General features: G+C 46.7%; 2 protein-coding genes across 2 annotated transcripts in view; both read left to right on the forward strand.

Moving 5' to 3' along the window:
• fbxo28 (F-box protein 28) overlaps nt 1-3,308 on the forward strand; it is an 8,996-nt gene extending 5,688 nt beyond the window's left edge. Inside the window, 3 exon segments of the mRNA XM_069174710.1 lie at nt 2,071-2,266; nt 2,703-3,127; nt 3,129-3,308. Of these exon segments, the coding sequence (XP_069030811.1) occupies nt 2,071-2,266; nt 2,703-3,127; nt 3,129-3,215 (708 nt within the window). The 3' untranslated portion in view covers nt 3,216-3,308.
• Nucleotides 3,309-8,423: 5,115 nt separating this feature from the next.
• Nucleotides 8,424-16,824, forward strand: degs1 (delta(4)-desaturase, sphingolipid 1). Its single transcript, XM_069174650.1, has 3 exons — nt 8,424-8,649; nt 13,993-14,735; nt 15,960-16,824. Exons 1-3 carry the CDS (start codon nt 8,568-8,570, stop codon nt 16,104-16,106), a joined length of 972 nt encoding a protein of 323 aa, XP_069030751.1. The 5' UTR covers nt 8,424-8,567; the 3' UTR covers nt 16,107-16,824.
• The last annotated feature ends 49 nt before the right edge of the window (nt 16,825-16,873 follow it).

The following is a 16,873-nucleotide window of genomic DNA, read 5'->3' on the forward strand; positions in this document are numbered from 1 at the left end:
CAGTTTTATTTTCTCGAGTTTAGACAAGGAGGCTGTGTTTTATTTCCCAGAAGCTGCACCGCTCCCACCTGTCCACCAGAGGCCCCCGGAGACCTGCAGCCGGTCTCGGTCACGTTGTCCTGTGTGTGTCTTCTGTCCGATGTGATGTCTCTAAAATGCTTGAAAAAGTTGTTGCAAATCAACTCAGATAATGGACTCGTCTCTGTACTTGTTCTTCTGGACCTCAGTGCTGCTTTTGATACGATTGATCATACGATCTTATTACAGAGATTAGAAGATGTTACGAGGATTAAAGGAACTGCATTAAACTGGTTCAAATCCTACTTATCAGATAGATTCCAGTTTGTCCATGTCAACAATGAGTCTTCCAGACAAACAAGAGTTAGTTATGGAGTTCCACAAGGCTCAGTGTTAGGTCCAATACTTTTTACTTTGTACATGCTTCCATTAGGAGATGTCATCAGGAAGCACTGCATCAACTTCCATTGTTATGCAGATGACATTCAAGTTCTTGTACTTGGTCCTAAACACCTCAGAAACTCTTTCTGTAATCACTTAGTTACTCTAGATGACGTTGTCTTGGCCTCCAGCAAAACTGTGAGGAACCTTGGAGTCATCTTTGATGAGGATTTGTCCTTTAGACACCAGATAAAGCAAATCTCCAGAACTGCCTTCTTTCATCTACGTAATATTAATAAAATCAGGAAAATCCTTCCTCAGCGTGACGCAGAAAAACTCATTCATGTGTTTGTTACTTCTAGACTAGATTATTGTAATTCCTTGTTGTTAGGATGTCCAAATTACTCATTAAAAACCTGCAGCTGACCACATCATCCTGATAGATCTTATAGAACCACATCATCCTGACAGATATTATAGAACCACATCACCCTGATAGATATTATAGAACCACATCACCCTGATAGATCTTATAGAACCACATCATCCTGATAGATCTTATAGAACCACATCATCCTGACAGATATTATAGAACCACATCACCCTGATAGATCTTATAGAACCACATCATCCTGATAGATCTTATAGAACCACATCATCCTGATAGATCTTATAGAACCACATCACCCTGATAGATCTTATAGAACCACATCACCCTGATAGATCTTATAGAACCACATCACCCTGATAGATCTTATAGAACCACATCATCCTGATAGATCTTATAGAACCACATCACCCTGATAGATCTTATAGAACCACATCACCCTGATAGATCTTATAGAACCACATCACCCTGACAGATCTTCTCTCTCAGTCTACTTGTGGTTCCCAGAGTTTCCAAAAGTAGAATTGGAGGCGGAGCTTCAGTTTTCAGGCTCTCAGTTTGTGTTCAGGAACAGAAACTCTCTCTAGTTTTAAGGTTCGACTCAAAACTTTTCTTGCTGCTGGGGGATCTCGTTATATTCTGAGATTCTCTCCTCTCACTCTTTAACTCTCTGTTACTCATATCAATACTCTGTAACTCATATCTCATCATCACATCTCATTAACTTCATGCTTCTTCTCTCCCATAGTTTCTTCTTCTTGTCTGTTGTCTCCATTCAGTTCTTCACTCGTGTAGTTTCTGTTCTTTCTTTTCCAGATGTCCCGTCATGGAGCTGCATGTCTCTGCTCTGCTTGTCGTCTCCACCAACAGTTCTTCTCTTCTATCTCTATGCTGTCCTTTTCTCTCTCTGCTCTCCTCTCACCCCAACCGGTCGAGGCAGATGCTCCGCCCACCTCTGAGCCTGGTTCTGTTAATAGAGGCTCCGCCCACCTCTGATCCTGGTTCTGTTAACAGAAGCTCCGCCCACCTCTGATCCTGGTTCTGTCGGAGGTTTCTTCCTGTTAAAGGGAGTTTTTCTTCCCTCTGTTGGAGGTTTTTCCCTCCTAGCTTATGTGGGAATTGTTGAATTGTTGGTTTCTCTGTATAATATTGTAAAGTCTTGCTGTAAGGACTTTAATGTGTTAAGTGCCATGAAATAACCTGTGTTGTGATTTGGCGCTATAGAAATAAAGTTGAATTGAATTGAATTGACGTCCTGATCGTGCTCTGCTGTGTGCTGTCAGGTGATAGATGAGATCTACCGTGTGCTTCGCTACGTCAACTCCACCCGAGCCCCCCAGCGGGCCCACGAGGTTCTGCAGGAGCTCCGGGACATCTCGTCCATGGCCATGGAGTACTTTGACGAGAAGATCGTCCCCATCCTGAAGAAGAAGCTGCCGGGCGCCGACCTGTCGGGCCGCCTCATTGGCTCTGCACCAGGTGATGTCACGTGTTTCATAAACTCACTCACACAGAGCTGAAAGGGGAAAATACAGATGTTTGTTGCTTTCAGTTTGCTGTTTGTTGATGTTGTTGATCAGCCATCAACTTTTTCTATGTGACACTGTGAAAGTGTGAGTGATCTATTTAATATGGGAGCGTTACACTGAGCGGTCGAGTATGACTGATTGGCTGCATGGACGGAGAATCATGGAGCACATGCAGATGTTTCTGTAAATGAATGAACTGATCTTCTGTGGCGTTTCCTCCTTTAAAGGGCGTTTATAATTTCTTCACCAATAATTGAATGAATAAGTGACAGTGGATCAGTTTGCTCCAGTTTGACTTCTGCTCTGCAGGATCTTTTCTTTTCTGTAAACGTGTGCAGATGTCTGACCCTCTGTCCCTCCCCCACCCCACCCTCCCTCCCCCCCAGTGGCCGGTCCGTCCACCTCCCTGACCACCATGTCCCTGCTGGCTAAGAACACGCCCTCCCGCTCTGAGATGACCAAGGTGCAGCAGCAGGTGAAGGTGAACGGGGCGTCGATGACGGTGCTGCGGAGGGAGATGCAGGAGATCCGTGTGAAGCAGCTGGAGCAGCAGAAGCAGCTGCAGGACCAAGAGCAGAAGCTGCTGGAACAGACCCAGGTGATCGGCGAGCAGAACGCCCGGCTGGCCGAGCTGGAACACAAGCTCCGCGAACTGATGGACAGCAGCGCCGCCGCTCTGGGGGGCCCCCGGCCCGGCACGGCGGTCCCGGCCTCGTCCAGCAGCTCCGCCGTGTCTTCCACCGTCGCCAGTACGTCCGCCGCGGCGTCGCCAGCCGGCGGCGTGGCCGCGGCCTCGCCCAGAGAGCCGAAGGGCGAGGGGGGGGGCGGCGGCGCTGAAACGCACCAGAGAGAGCTCAGACCTGCCTCGACAATCCAAACGGCTGCGCAGCAAGAAATAAGAGACCCAGTTCGTCATTTACATCCAGTTTCCTTTTGGTGTCCAGGCCTGACTGATCCCACCTCACGCCCCAACTGCACCCGCCCCCCCTCAACCCCACCACCACCACCAATCACACGCATCACATGCTCTGTCTGTGAGAGGAGTATCCCTGTACACCTCCACCCCTCCTACACACACCTCTTGATGGATCTGACGAGCCGCTGCAGCTGAAACCCAGAACGTCCTCCAGAACCCAGAATGTCCTCCAGAACCCAGAATGTCCTCCAGAACCCAGCGGCCATTGAAAGACCGTTGAACTCGGCTGTTGTTCCATGTTCCTCCATTATTCAACGAATTCCTTTAAAAATTTAAAAAAACAACTCAGTGTGATCGATGGAAATCCTTCCAGCTCCTCACTTAGAGAAGCTCGGTGACATCCTGCTACCAAACACACAGCAGAGCAGTGTGTGTGTGTGTGTGTGTGTGTGTGTGTGTGTCTGTGTGTGTCTGTGTGTGTGTGTGTGTTCATGGTGAAGAGGGAACATGTTGCTCAGTGCAGCAGTGTGACTCACTCGTGGGTTTTTACTGGTTCTGGACAGCAGTGGATCTCTGTGGTCCAGAAGGAATGAGGAGGACCTGTGGTGGTTCTGAGTCGGTCCGTTCAGTGTTGGCTCGGCTCTGCGTGGCATTTGCTGACAAGAAAGAAAACAGAGTTTAACATGTGACTTCTCCTGATGAGGCTATTAGACCCTTTATTGGATCAGAGAGTGGCAGGCGGCGGACACCAAGAGTCCAAACGTCAGTCGCAGAACTTCTATTTGACTCTAGCAGAACATGAGGCCCGATCAGCAGCAGAGTGGAGAGTACCGGAGGGCGACACCTCCACCGTGTGCCGGGCCGGGCCGGGTCAGAAACCCTCTGCAGCCCTGAGACCCAGGAGACAGTCAGTCTGAAAGAAGGATGGACGATAACAGCCAGACTGGATGTGACTGCCAGATCTCCGGGTCGCCCACGGCCCGGTACTGAAGGTCCGTCTGAAGGGACCGCGCCGCCGGTTCATGAAGAGGCTCCTTGTTCTGCAGGGTTCAGGTCGTGTTTCTGTTTCTGACATCAAATCTAAACAACATATTTGTTTTTTTAGAAACACACAAACACCAGCTGAAAGATATCACCGTGGAAACACACTGAAGCTGCGTGTTGTCGGTGATCAGTGAGCTCACGTTGAGTTTGACTAAGTGCAATAAAAATCCTCTGAAAGAATCACCCAGTTAGTTTCCTGGTAGCTCGTCGATCTCTTGGTTTTAGTGGTTGAATCATAAAAAGGAAGGACGAGGTGTTTGAAGGAACCTGTTTGTTCTCAGCAGGTTAACGTGGAGGTCGATGTTCTCCACAGTAGACACTACAAATAAATAGTGTTCGGCATCACAGGTCTTTTAAACGTAACTCACGTGCAGCCTTTTCACTACACGGCTGAACATTTTGTCCGGCGGTGGTTTCAGTGTCGTCTCTAATTTGTAATTTTACTGCACAAACTTCATGTCTTGATTTTTAACAACGTTTAAAATCAGCAGAATCAGTGAAAAAGACGAACAGTTTCAGGATCCCGTTTCATTTTTAGAGCAGAAATCAATGTTCTGACCCGAACACGTGAAGGTCCACAGCTTTCAGCCGCCTCCCTCTGTTTTCATGGTTCAGAGGAGTCGGGAGCCAATCGTTTTCACACGGTCACTTACTCGCTTTTACCAACGCTTTCAACCGAATTTCACCGTCTTCATGACGACTGAGCGAACTCCTCTACTGATGAAGACCTCGTCATGTTGTTGAAAGCTCAGGAGAACGGTAGTCGGTGTAAATGTACTTTTTAGTTTGAAGGCTGTGAGATGTGTTTGAAAGTTGAACACGGACCTCCAGTCACTTTTTTTTTTTTTTTTTTTTACAAATTTACTAAATAATCTTCACTCGAGGTCTACTTGCTGTCTTTTTTCCTTTAAATGTAAATGTCTGTCGTCGACAGAGTGTTGCACCGACGATGAGCCAGACGCTGCCACTTCCTGTAACACTTTCAAATTAAAAGCCCTCCACGATGTTTGTGACTGAGTCTTGTTCCCAGAGCTTTCAGCCGCACCTCACAGCCTTCTGCTCGCGTCGTCATGGAAACGCCGCACCGGTCCTGGAGGCATCCAACACGTACATACACGCTGAACTCACACTTCTTATTTGTAGTAAATCAGTGGAAAAGGAAAACGTTGTTTCTGAGACTTCTGCCTCCGAACCACCAGGCAGTCTGTCTGGTTAGTGGAGACAGTCGAGGGGTGAAATGTTCAGGTTGGTGCAGAGAGTGAGATCAGTTCCCCCCCGTGGTACCTCTCTCCCCCCCCCCCCCCCCCCCCACGCCTCCCTCTCCCCCCGCACCTCCCCCCTCCACGCTTGTCTCTTGCCTTGTGACGCTAGGTTAGCTGTGAGCCCATATTGCGGCGGCACTTTTGTTCTGTTTGTTGGAAGCATTCTGCTGTTTAATGACCTGAACCACTCATGGCATGAACTTTTGGTAAAGACATTTTGGAAAAGCAGTTCACACCCGGTGAACTCTCGTGTGTATTATAACGACACTGGGCAGCAAAACACAAGAAGATGTAATCTAGTGGCTTCATTTGAGACTGCGTCTCAGTTTAGAAAATTGTTCTGTAATCTTCATGTACTTTAAAGTGTAGATTGTGAATTATTTCATGTATGTATACCAAGAAAACTTATCTTTTGAGTCGGCCAACTTGGGGCTGACTGTACGGTTTTGTTGCACACATCACTGTTACAGGTGTACAAATCCAACCTATTAAATCTCAACTTAACGGATCCTCATGTCGCTGTGTGAATCTCTGCTCTCACCTCTTCAATAACTTCAGAACGGCTCATTTTACTGAACAAACAGGTTTTAATGAGGTCAATTTAAAGGCGGTTTTAAGATTAACCTCATTGTCAGAAGGTTACTGGTTGGCTTCAGTAGTAAACACCTCAGGCTAACAGGAAACTTTCATTCTGCAGGTATTTAGTCAGAAACCAAAGGACCGGACAAACTTTCACCTCACTGGTGCTCGATATAAAGATCACAGGAGCTGTTCCAGTTCAGCCTGAGGGGAACATTTTATGGAAATCCATCCCAGTTGTTGGGATGTTTCAGTCTGGACCAACATGGAGGACCGACAGACTGCCAGCACAGCATAAAACAACAGGCCACATACAGAAAGCAAATCAAAGCATCAATGTAAAAATACTTCATTGTCATTGGAGTTCCTGACTAGTTCCTGGTCACAGAAACATGAAGCTAATTTATGTGAACTATTCATTCTGTCACTGTTTCTTTCCCTTTCAATCAGTCAAACTTTATTTATACCACACTTTTTGTACATTTTGATGCAGCTCAAAGCGCTTCACGGATGATTGACAGGCCAATAAGACGGTTAGAACAGAATCAAATGAAATAAATTCGGGAACATTTTGATAGCAAGATTGAAAACAAAGTAAGAAAGACAATTTAAAAAAGACACTTTGAGATCAATGCACACAAGACGATCGAGAGAATAGAAATGTAGAAGATAGATTAAAAGCTAAAATGACAATAGGAGGGGTAGCATGGAGGGAGATAAGAACTAGAAACTGAAAATAATAATGAGGACAATGAAATACATTAAAAGCATGAGTTAAACAGAAGCTTGAGAAAAACATGAGATAGAATAACTAACAGGACAATGAAAAGTATGAAAGTGTGAAGCAAAGAAATAAAGAAAAGAAAATAGATAAAAAGAAACTTTAACTTCATTCTAACATCAAGCAGACAATAAAGAACAAAGAGTATTAAACGAGTTAAAAGCACTGATTTCACGCCGACTGTTCGGAGGTCATTTAGCAGAATGAGGTCTGAGGCCCAGTGTTGCATGTTGATGTTTCCTCCGTCAGGCCCTAACTGACTTCTCTCAACTTCCCATCGAACAAAACAGGAAAGCTTCTATTGTGTTGGTGTTCTGCAGCAGCCCGACTCCCAGAGAAGCAGCGTTTATTTAACAGAAGTCGGCCGAGAACATGTCGTGTGGTGTGCCGGAGTCATGTATGTACATTATGTACATACAAACTGTAACGTGTGGTAGTTGTGTTCAAACAATATCCATCAAACATAAACTGCATTTTTGTCTGTTTATTCTGTTGTTTTTTATTCTGGAGACTTTGGTTTCTTTTCCTGCTTTGGTTTAACATCATATAACCATTTAATCCTTTTTTTAATAGTTTATTCTTTATTTTATTTGCACTTTCAGTTCCCTCTACATTAAAAACTATTTCAGAATAATGATCCCTGTCTGACACGTCCTGTTCTCTTCACTTCACAACAACAATTAATTAATTAATTAATATATTCTTGGGAGGGATTTGAATTATAGGTAAATCGTGCTTTGTTTGCAACTTTAACTAGCATTCAAAGCAGTTCCAAAGAGAATGATTTGCATTGAAGTTCCTCATTTGGATTCAAACCAGGGATGTTCTCATAACATAGTTGATGTCTGACTGCTTGTTCCACTGCAAACAGTCAAAGTTACTTTCTTCCATTTGATTTCACGCAATCCTGCCATCCTTCAAGAACTTTCTGTTTGTGCTTCTTTACAACGTTTAGTGACTTCATAAAGCGAGAATAATTAAAATTGTAATCTCTCGTCAGGTGGTGATAAAACGACTTGCCTCTGTCTCGTAGGACCACATGTCAGTTATAACAGGAGGGTTGCAGACTAACAGGAGAATAACAGTGACTTCCTCTGACGGTGATTGCCTCGTCTTTCTGCACGCGAACACCCTCCCAGTTGTCTTTTAGGCTTAATGAGATCCCTCAGGGCCTTTTTGACAGCGTTACACGGTAGGAGTGAACACAGCCTCTGCTGCTGCTCTCAGGCTGCTCTGATGGCTGGTTGTTGCTGCCAGTGTTCTTTAACTGTTACTCCGTTCAGACTTGAGGAAGATATCAAAATGTTGTGTTCTTCCTTGTTGAACACAAGGCCAAGGTATTGATTTATCTCAAAAGCAGAACTTTGTATTAATTTCTCGGGTATGTATTCATTTATAAGATATACATTAATTTAAAGGGTGTTTATTAATTTAAAGAATGTGAAGGATGTTAGTTTAAAGCAGGCCGCTGTTGCGTAACGGGCATTGAAGGCGTGACGTCGTGACGCGGCGGTGGGCGGAGCTCCGCGCTGACTGATGTCGGGCAGGTCGACCAGGCGGGCCGCGCACTGAGGAGCGGAGCGGAGCGGAGCGGAGCCTGCTATTAACGTCCCGGGACTTTTAGATTCGTGTTTGTCCGGAGTGAGTTATTCACCGCGTTAGTGTAAAGATGGGGAACCGGGTCGTCCGGGAGGACTTCGAGTGGGTCTACACGGACCAGCCGCACGCCGACAGGAGGAAGGAGATTCTGGGTGAGTTAGCTTTTCTCCGTTAGCAGGTTTCAGATCAAACCTAAAGTTAACTTCCTGATTTAATTGGTTTAACTTCGCTGACGACGAACTTCAGTTCAACCGGTCACTGTGCGACGTCCCGCCGCAGCAGAGGAGCGGCCGACTCGGGTGGACGAAGCTAACGGTTTTATACCGGACCGCAGGTCTGAGCTCACCGACCCGGTTCGTCCAACAGCGGCGGGGCGGCTCGTTGTCCAGCCCCCCCGGAGGAGCCCCACCGGCTGAAACCAGCACCGACCTCCACATATCTACAAGTCGGCCGGGTGTGGACACCCTGAGATTAGCGGCCGACCTTCGGGCCACTCCCTGACGTGACCGCCTCCGTCTCCGGGAAGTTAACGGTTTACCGACACACGTCAACGTTAACGGAGGACCGGCCGGACACCGCGTTGGGATTGAAATGTCGGTCGGTCCGGAATCCGTTTCACTTCTGACAGATAGTTTTGAGTAATCAGCTGTTAATAATGACATTCAGGAGAAAAGACGAAAAACCAAGTGCTTAATGTGTGGATATAAACATTTAGGAGATCATGTGATCAGATTTATTGTCATACTCCTTTAAAATAAAGGCTGTTCCATTAAATGTGGTACTTATATTTATTGCATAACTTTTAAGAGCTGCAGCAATAAGTTGAGTAACCAGGGAGTTTACAGGCTCCTCACTTGGGTCTAATTAAATTCAGCTGGTTAATCAATCAGATATGGATATGGATTAATTTATAGGGGAAGATCTCTAAAAATGTCAGAAAATGACAATCTCTCTTTCTTTTTTTTTTGGCCTATGGGGTTCAAAACCCAAAAGTCAGTCAGGTTATCAAACAGGAAGAAACAGGAAGTGTGTGGGAACATTTCAGCTGGAAAAAGAATAGTTGTAATAATGAATCGTGGTGGATGATTCACAGGAGTGAATTTAAACCGCTGCCTCATTTGCAGCGTTGCTTTTATAAAACTGCAGCAAACACAAGAGGAAGTCGACCCGAGTCACCTGAGACCAGGAACCACCTGAGACCAGGAACCACCTGAGACTAGGAACCACCTGAGACCAGGAACCACTGAGGATCTGCAGGGTTTCTGTGCAGCTTTTGTATTTTCTCTTGTCTTTGCATTGCTGACATGACGGACACTTCAGTTAATTGGTCAACACAAAGTAGTGCCATTGTGTGGAGAGTGAGACCAGAGCCACGCATAAAGATCCTCATTGTCAGGGCAGCGGCCTCCTGGTCTGAATTATTCATGTGATACGTGGTGACTGCAGCAGTCACACATGGTCAGGCTGTGGTTTGTTACAGATGAGCTGCAGGCCGAGTGAACAGCAACACCATCTGAGCCGAGTATCAACGCTGACAACAAGTGTTTGTCAGACATTAGTCCTGTTGGCTTTTCATGGCTCTAAGAAGTCTTCGTTAAACATGAACACGTGTTTATTTCACTTTTTAATTGGAGTAGATTAAAACCTTACATAGAGAACTTTGTACTTTATCGTGGAAACCGAAAATTAGTCTCCTGATTCGTGTGCGCTGTTTGTTTTGATAAGAAGTCGTCAGGATATCTGGCTGGTAAACCCAATTTGATTAGTGTGTTTCCTCGTCAAGGAAAAGAGCAGGAAGTCAGATGGCCGTGAGGGAAGTGAACCACCGACTCACGACTCACTGACCCACCGACTCACGACTCACTGACCCACCGACTCACGACGACCCACCGACCCACCGACTCACGACGACCCACCGACTCACGACGACCCACCGACCCACCGACTCACCGACTCACGACGACCCACCGACCCACCAACCCACCGACTCACGACCCACCGACCCACCGACTCACGACTCACGACTCACGACCCACCGACCCACCGACTCACGACTCACGACCCACCGACCCACCGACTCACGACTCACGACCCACCGACCCACCGACTCACGACTCACGACCCACCGACCCACCGACTCACGACTCACGACCCACCGACCCACCGACCCACCGACTCACGACTCACGACCCACCGACCCACCGACCCACCGACTCACGACTCACGACTCACGACCCACCGACCCACCGACCCACCGACTCACGACTCACGACTCACGACCCACCGACCCACCGACCCACCGACTCACGACTCACGACCCACCGACTCACCGACCCACCGACCCACCGACCCACCGACTCACGACTCACGACTCACGACCCACCGACCCACCGACCCACCGACTCACCGACTCACGACTCACGACCCACCGACCCACCGACCCACCGACTCACGACGACCCACCGACCCACCGACTCACGACTCACGACCCACCGACCCACGACGACCCACCGACCCACCGACTCACGACGACCCACCGACCCACCGACTCACGACTCACCGTCGTGTACTGATTCAACGCAGGTTTTCAAACCTTTGCTCAGCCTGTGATTTCTTCAAATATTGGGAATTTGTGAGGTTTATTGGTGCCTGTGAGCAGCTTAGCTGTGTGGAGTCATGTGTCTCGGGCCTCTCCCTGTGTGTGGGGGGGGGGGTGTTGGTCATAAAGTGACAGGATGTGAGATGTGGTGTTTGTTGAGACTTGTCTTGCTGTAACTCCCCGTTCTCAGACAGAAGAACGGCCCGTGGCCCGGAGCTCTTCTCGGTTCTCTCAACGCTGCTCTTTGGTTTTTGGACCTCAGGCAGGTTATGGCACCGCAATCAAACCTGATATTCACCCAGGTTTTAGATAACGCATCGCAGATTAACCGACATCATCGGGCCGCTTGTTTAAAGACGGCTGCGGCACCCTACTGGTGAAAAAGGGAACTGCTAGATGCTTTTCGGGTTAAATATTAAGTTTTGATCGCAGTATCATATCTTAATTAAGAAATAAAACATAAATGTGAGTTCACTGTAGTGCGTGTAAAGGTGAGGACTGCGGCCGTGTTCAGGTAAACACATCAGTGTCCTTATCAACAGCTGTGTTTACTTTGGCAGCAGCCGTCAGCGCAGCTCGATAACCGAACATCGTAAGGGGAAGTCAACAATGAAACGGTTTTTAAAGTTCATTAAATAAAAAGCTCCACTGTGTTGGTATTAAAAGAAACACATTGAATTTTTCAAATGTACACATCCTTTTTACTATTTTCCAACTCTTCCATACATCAGTACTGTATTTTAATGCTGCCCAGATAACTACGTAGTTCTAGTTCACGTGATTTTCTTCTATCTGGCTCCTATTCAGACGCACCGTAAACCAGGACTCATGGTTTTACATACACAGACTGATGACAGGCAGCTGTGAACTTTATTATATTGACAACTAGAAGGATTTATCACCGTAATAACACGTGCATCACTGACAAGCCAAACTTAAAGCCATGAATTGAAAGGCCGTGTTTAAGCGGCGGTGAAGGAGGTGAGAGCTCCAGCTGCTCGGCGGCTGCTGTCTCTGCAGTGTTGAGCAGAAGTGTGATCCGACGCTGTCGAACGTCCCGTGTGCAGGTCAGAGGAGGGTCAGCTCTCCACGTGATCAATCTGCTGCAGGTATGTGGAAAGTCAGCTGCTTAATCCCCGTCTGTACGTGGTGTCGGCCTCCGCTGCCACTTGCCTCATTATACAAACACGGCAGCTCACAGCTTGCTTCATGTGTCTGTCAAATGTGAACAACTCGGCAGCAGATAAAACACGACGCGTACGGCTGAAGATGATTGACAGAAGTTTAGTATGTGAAGAATCAGCTGACCTGAAAGATAGTCGACTTAACGTGGAAGCAGACTGTACATCTTAATACTCGTAATAAAAATGGACCCTGCTCAGTTTAAAGTCTTACAGTGGGACACACGAGCTCAACGATGTCTCCAGCAGGTCACCTGAAATGTCCTCATGTCCTCCGTCTCCTACCGGTCATTAAGATAACAGATATCTTAAGTGCTGACAGACCGGGTCTCCATTACTGCCTCTGTTAGAAACATGTAGAGAAGATTGTATCAGCTGATCAGAGAAGTACTTCCACTGTTGGATCAGGGCTGCAAACATGCACACGTCCCAACATATCTGGGTAGTTAAAGGCTCGTTACATGTTATTTACTAGAAAATTGGGAAATGGTTTTATGACAAGAATAATTTCTCACAATTTTATAAGAAACCTTTCTCACGTCATTTGTATTTGTTATATTTTACAATCTTAGCCGAGTTATTTAATTGTACAGGAAGAGAAATATTCCCAGTTAATGTTCATAAACACGGTGAATCCGAAAGCTAGCATCTGTTTTATTTTTTATTCTCTTTTATTGCATATAGTAATCACTTAGTAACTGTCTGGTTAGATATTGTGTTTCAGGGCCAAATAGAAGAACTTCAGCTGTCGCCCAGGTTCTTATCTTTAGCTTCTTTAGCAGCACCGCTCACAGGTGTGTGGCCACAAGGCAGTTTGATAGGAATGAAATGTAAGATTTAACTACACAAGTTGAACCTGATGGATTTGATCTCTGCTGCCTGAGTCGAGGCTTCTACGTGAACTGTTGTGGGTCGCAGACATGAAGAGATTTATTTGTGTGTAAACAGAGAAGAAGTCATGCAATTTAAAAGGGAAAAAAAAAGTTTGGAAGCTCAGCGGCCGGCGCCCTCCAGGGGTTTGTGTCCTTAAAACATACATGAAGTTTGACCAGTTCATCGGGGTCATCTGGTCCCTCAGATAAATATACCCGAGTGTCACCCCTCAGGGTGCTGCTGCACCAGAAATCTGGTATTTAATACCACAGACTGGATATAAAAGAGTTCGTAGCTTCAGGTCTGTAAAATGGTTCTGATCCAGAAGTGTCTTCAGCTGCAATACCAGCGAGTGCCACTAGAGGTCGGCTCCAAAAAGCCTCCGGCTCCATAGACTCCCATTCAACTTCTCTCATCAAATTCTCAGTCATGACAGTTTTTCTCAGAGTTGCTGCTTGGTTAGTACAAGTACCAATTAAAGTCCACGATTCTCAAAACCAAAGGTGGTACCAAAATAATGAGTCCATGAAATGAATTCATTTCTTGGAAAGGAAAAACTCTTGTGCTCACCAACATAAACAACTCTGTAGCTCGACTTCCTGACCCGTAACGATTGGTAGCCTGAACTCACTGAGCTCACAGACCAGGACGACGTTTCAGGATATGAACATGTTAATATAAAGTGAAGAGCTGAAACTGACGGACCAGGACGTCGGCCTCGTGCTGATGAGTACAAGCGTGAAGGAGGGCAGCTCATGTTTCCTTTCCTTTACTTTGTGAAATCCGGTTTGGTCAGAGCTGCTAATGGGTGGATAACTGAGTGTCTTGTATTTCTTCTGCAGCCAAATACCCACAGATCAAGTCCCTGATGGGTCCGGACCCGAGGCTGAAGTGGATCGTGTGCATGATGGTGGCGATACAGTTTTTAGCTTTCTACCTGGTCAAAGACTTGGACTGGAAATGGGTTCTGTTTTGGACTTATGCGTTCGGCAGCTGCATCAACCACTCAATGACCCTCGCTATTCACGAGATCTCCCACAACACGGCCTTCGGAAACAACAAGGCCCTGTGGAACCGCTACTTTGCCATGTTTGCCAACCTGCCCATCGGCCTGCCCTACTCCGCCTCCTTCAAGCGCTACCACCTGGACCACCACCGCTACCTGGGAGGAGACGGCGTGGACGTGGACATCCCCACCGAGTTTGAAGGCTGGTTCTTCTGCACGCGCTTCCGCAAGTTCATCTGGATCATCCTGCAGCCGCTGTTCTACGCTATCCGGCCTCTCTGCATCAACCCCAAACCCATCACGCAGCTGGAGCTGACCAACGTGGCCCTCCAGCTCACCTTCGACCTGCTGCTCTACTGGCTGTGGGGGGCCAAGCCCGTGGTCTACATGCTGGCCGGCTCCCTGCTGGGAATGGGCCTGCACCCCATTTCGGGCCACTTCATAGCGGAGCACTACATGTTCCTGAAGGGCCACGAGACCTACTCCTACTACGGATCCCTCAACCTGCTCACCTTCAACGTGGGCTACCACAACGAGCACCACGACTTCCCCAGCGTCCCCGGACGGAGGCTGCCCATGGTGAGTACGGACCACGCGGTCCGACCCGCGGGGGTTCGTGAGTTCAGGTGGTATCGCTGTCCTCACTGAGACCGACATCAGGAGCAACAAACATGGCGTTCAATCAGCCTGTCGCCTGCTTTTAGTGTTAAAACCGTGAATAACATCCGTTCTGAAGGAATCGCTCTGTGAACCAGTTCTTATCTCCGGCTGGCCAGATGTCAATCTTTGTTTATTTTTATTTAGAGGAGAAGATGACTCTTTAAAAAACTACCATCATGTTCAGGTTGGATTCACAAACCTGAGACACTAAACTGATCGATGAGATCAGGTTCAGGATCATTAATCACCCGACAGCTTGGAGCTGCTTGCCTCAATAACTCGGTGATTAAATGTGATAAAACACCAACAGTAACCTCGTATCTGTTTGAACAGCTGGTGGGAGACGACTGCACACTGGGAGCTTCTTTTAATGACTTCAGCCTTAGTTAGTGTAATGTTTACAAAATCCATTCTTACATTGATGATCTCCTGCCGGTTATAATACAAAGAAATAAGGTTTTGCATAATTTTTAGGATTTTATTTTTTTTATTTGGAAAAAAATACAAGACCTTGACTTAAATGACAAACAAGATATCAATGATCTCTTGTTGTTTCCAAGAAATTATCCTCAAAATATTGTGACATTTTCAAACTAAGTTATAGAAAAACAGACGGCCGACCACTGATGATGATGTGAGGTGATTTATTAAGAGATAAAGTTCTTGAAGAGCCCGCTCAAAAAAAAGAGCATCAAAATTAGAGTTGCAGTAAAAACCATCACCGTTATAAATAAAGTGAAATAAAGAGGCCCGTTAAGAATGAAGAACTGAGAGGATGATTGACAGCTGAGCGGGCAAACGGAAAGGTTTGAACTTTTTCTCACCTCAAACAAACTGTGACATAATAAATGTGTCAGAAATGACGGTTCTGACTGGAGATTGAGGCCGTCGTCTTTTCACTGGACGTCAACATGCTCAGTTTTATATTCTCACCTGTTCTGGACAAACAGCTTCATCTGGTATTGATTGATTATCGGAGACGTAATCAGAAACCTGGAGCCACGCTCCTCCGTGTTACATTCTGCGCTCATCTGCTCTCCTGTGTGCAGAAACAAAAGTGAAACTCCACCCGAAGCGAGCCGCGGCTCCACCGGCCGACGTGAAGCGTCCTCTAACGCAGCGTTTCGTTTCTTCTGGTTTCAGGTGAAGAAGATCGCAGCGGAGTATTACGACGACCTGCCTCAGTACACGTCGTGGGTGAAGGTCCTGTACGACTTCATCACGGACGACAAGCTGAGCCCGTACTCTCGGGTCAAGAGGACGCTGAAGGGAGACGTCAAACAGGAGTAACCACGGCGACGCCGCTATGTCCCTAAAAACTCAGCAGCTTCTGCTCATTAACGTTCAGCAGGTGTTCAGGTTGGTCTGGTGTTTCCACGGAGGGACGACTGGCTGCACAGACACCATCACGGTGTTAGAGGATTAATGTACACGTACAAGTCTGTTCTCACCCTCCGTTACCGTGCCGACCAGTAAAATATCAAATGTTGCTAATACTCTGAAGCAATTTGTGACTTCTGCAAAAATCAAACAGCAGCAAAGAGCTTTGATCAGAACACGAAGCAACGAGTCTTCAATCAGCTGTTTCAACCGCTGAGGTGTGTGTGTGCAGCCAGACCCACACGGATGGTGTGTGTGTGTGTGTGTGTGTGTGTGTGTGCGCGCACGTCCCTCCTTGTGACCCGGTCAGTTTCAGCCTCTTGTTGGTCTGTATCTGGTTTCATTGATGACTTCTGCTCGTAGTCTTAATTCTAATCTGATTAAATGATTCACTTTGATAACAAACTGTGTGAAAGATGTTAAAAGTTTCACTCGGTCCAGATCCAGATTGGACGGGACGTCCCGCTGAACTCTGTTCTTCAATGTGGAACCAGAGAACAGGTAACTGCTGTTGAATTGGCCGAATCCTCCACTTTTATATTCACTGTTGTTAACTGACTAACTTGAACGTAACAAAATGAATAAAAAGTCTCTTTATTCTCTGATAGTAAATAAAAGGTTCTTCACATGTTTGAGGCTTTCTGGTTTTCATGTCATCATTCTGTAAATAAAGTCAT

The sequence above is a fragment of the Embiotoca jacksoni genome, unplaced genomic scaffold, assembly GCF_022577435.1.
Source record: "Embiotoca jacksoni isolate LCO1_2020_lvr unplaced genomic scaffold, fEmbJac1.0.p SCAF_60, whole genome shotgun sequence".
In the NCBI taxonomy this organism is placed as follows: domain Eukaryota; kingdom Metazoa; phylum Chordata; class Actinopteri; family Embiotocidae; genus Embiotoca; species Embiotoca jacksoni.

Bases quoted from the DNA above. Each gene is read 5' to 3' on its own strand.
- degs1 (XM_069174650.1), top strand. From the start codon at position 8,568: ATGGGGAACCGGGTCGTCCGGGAGGACTTCGAGTGGGTCTACACGGAC. The intron at 8,650-13,992 runs GTGAGTTAGCTT...TTTCTTCTGCAG, and splicing joins CAGGAGGAAGGAGATTCTGG to CCAAATACCCACAGATCAAG. The intron at 14,736-15,959 runs GTGAGTACGGAC...TTCTGGTTTCAG, and splicing joins CCGGACGGAGGCTGCCCATG to GTGAAGAAGATCGCAGCGGA.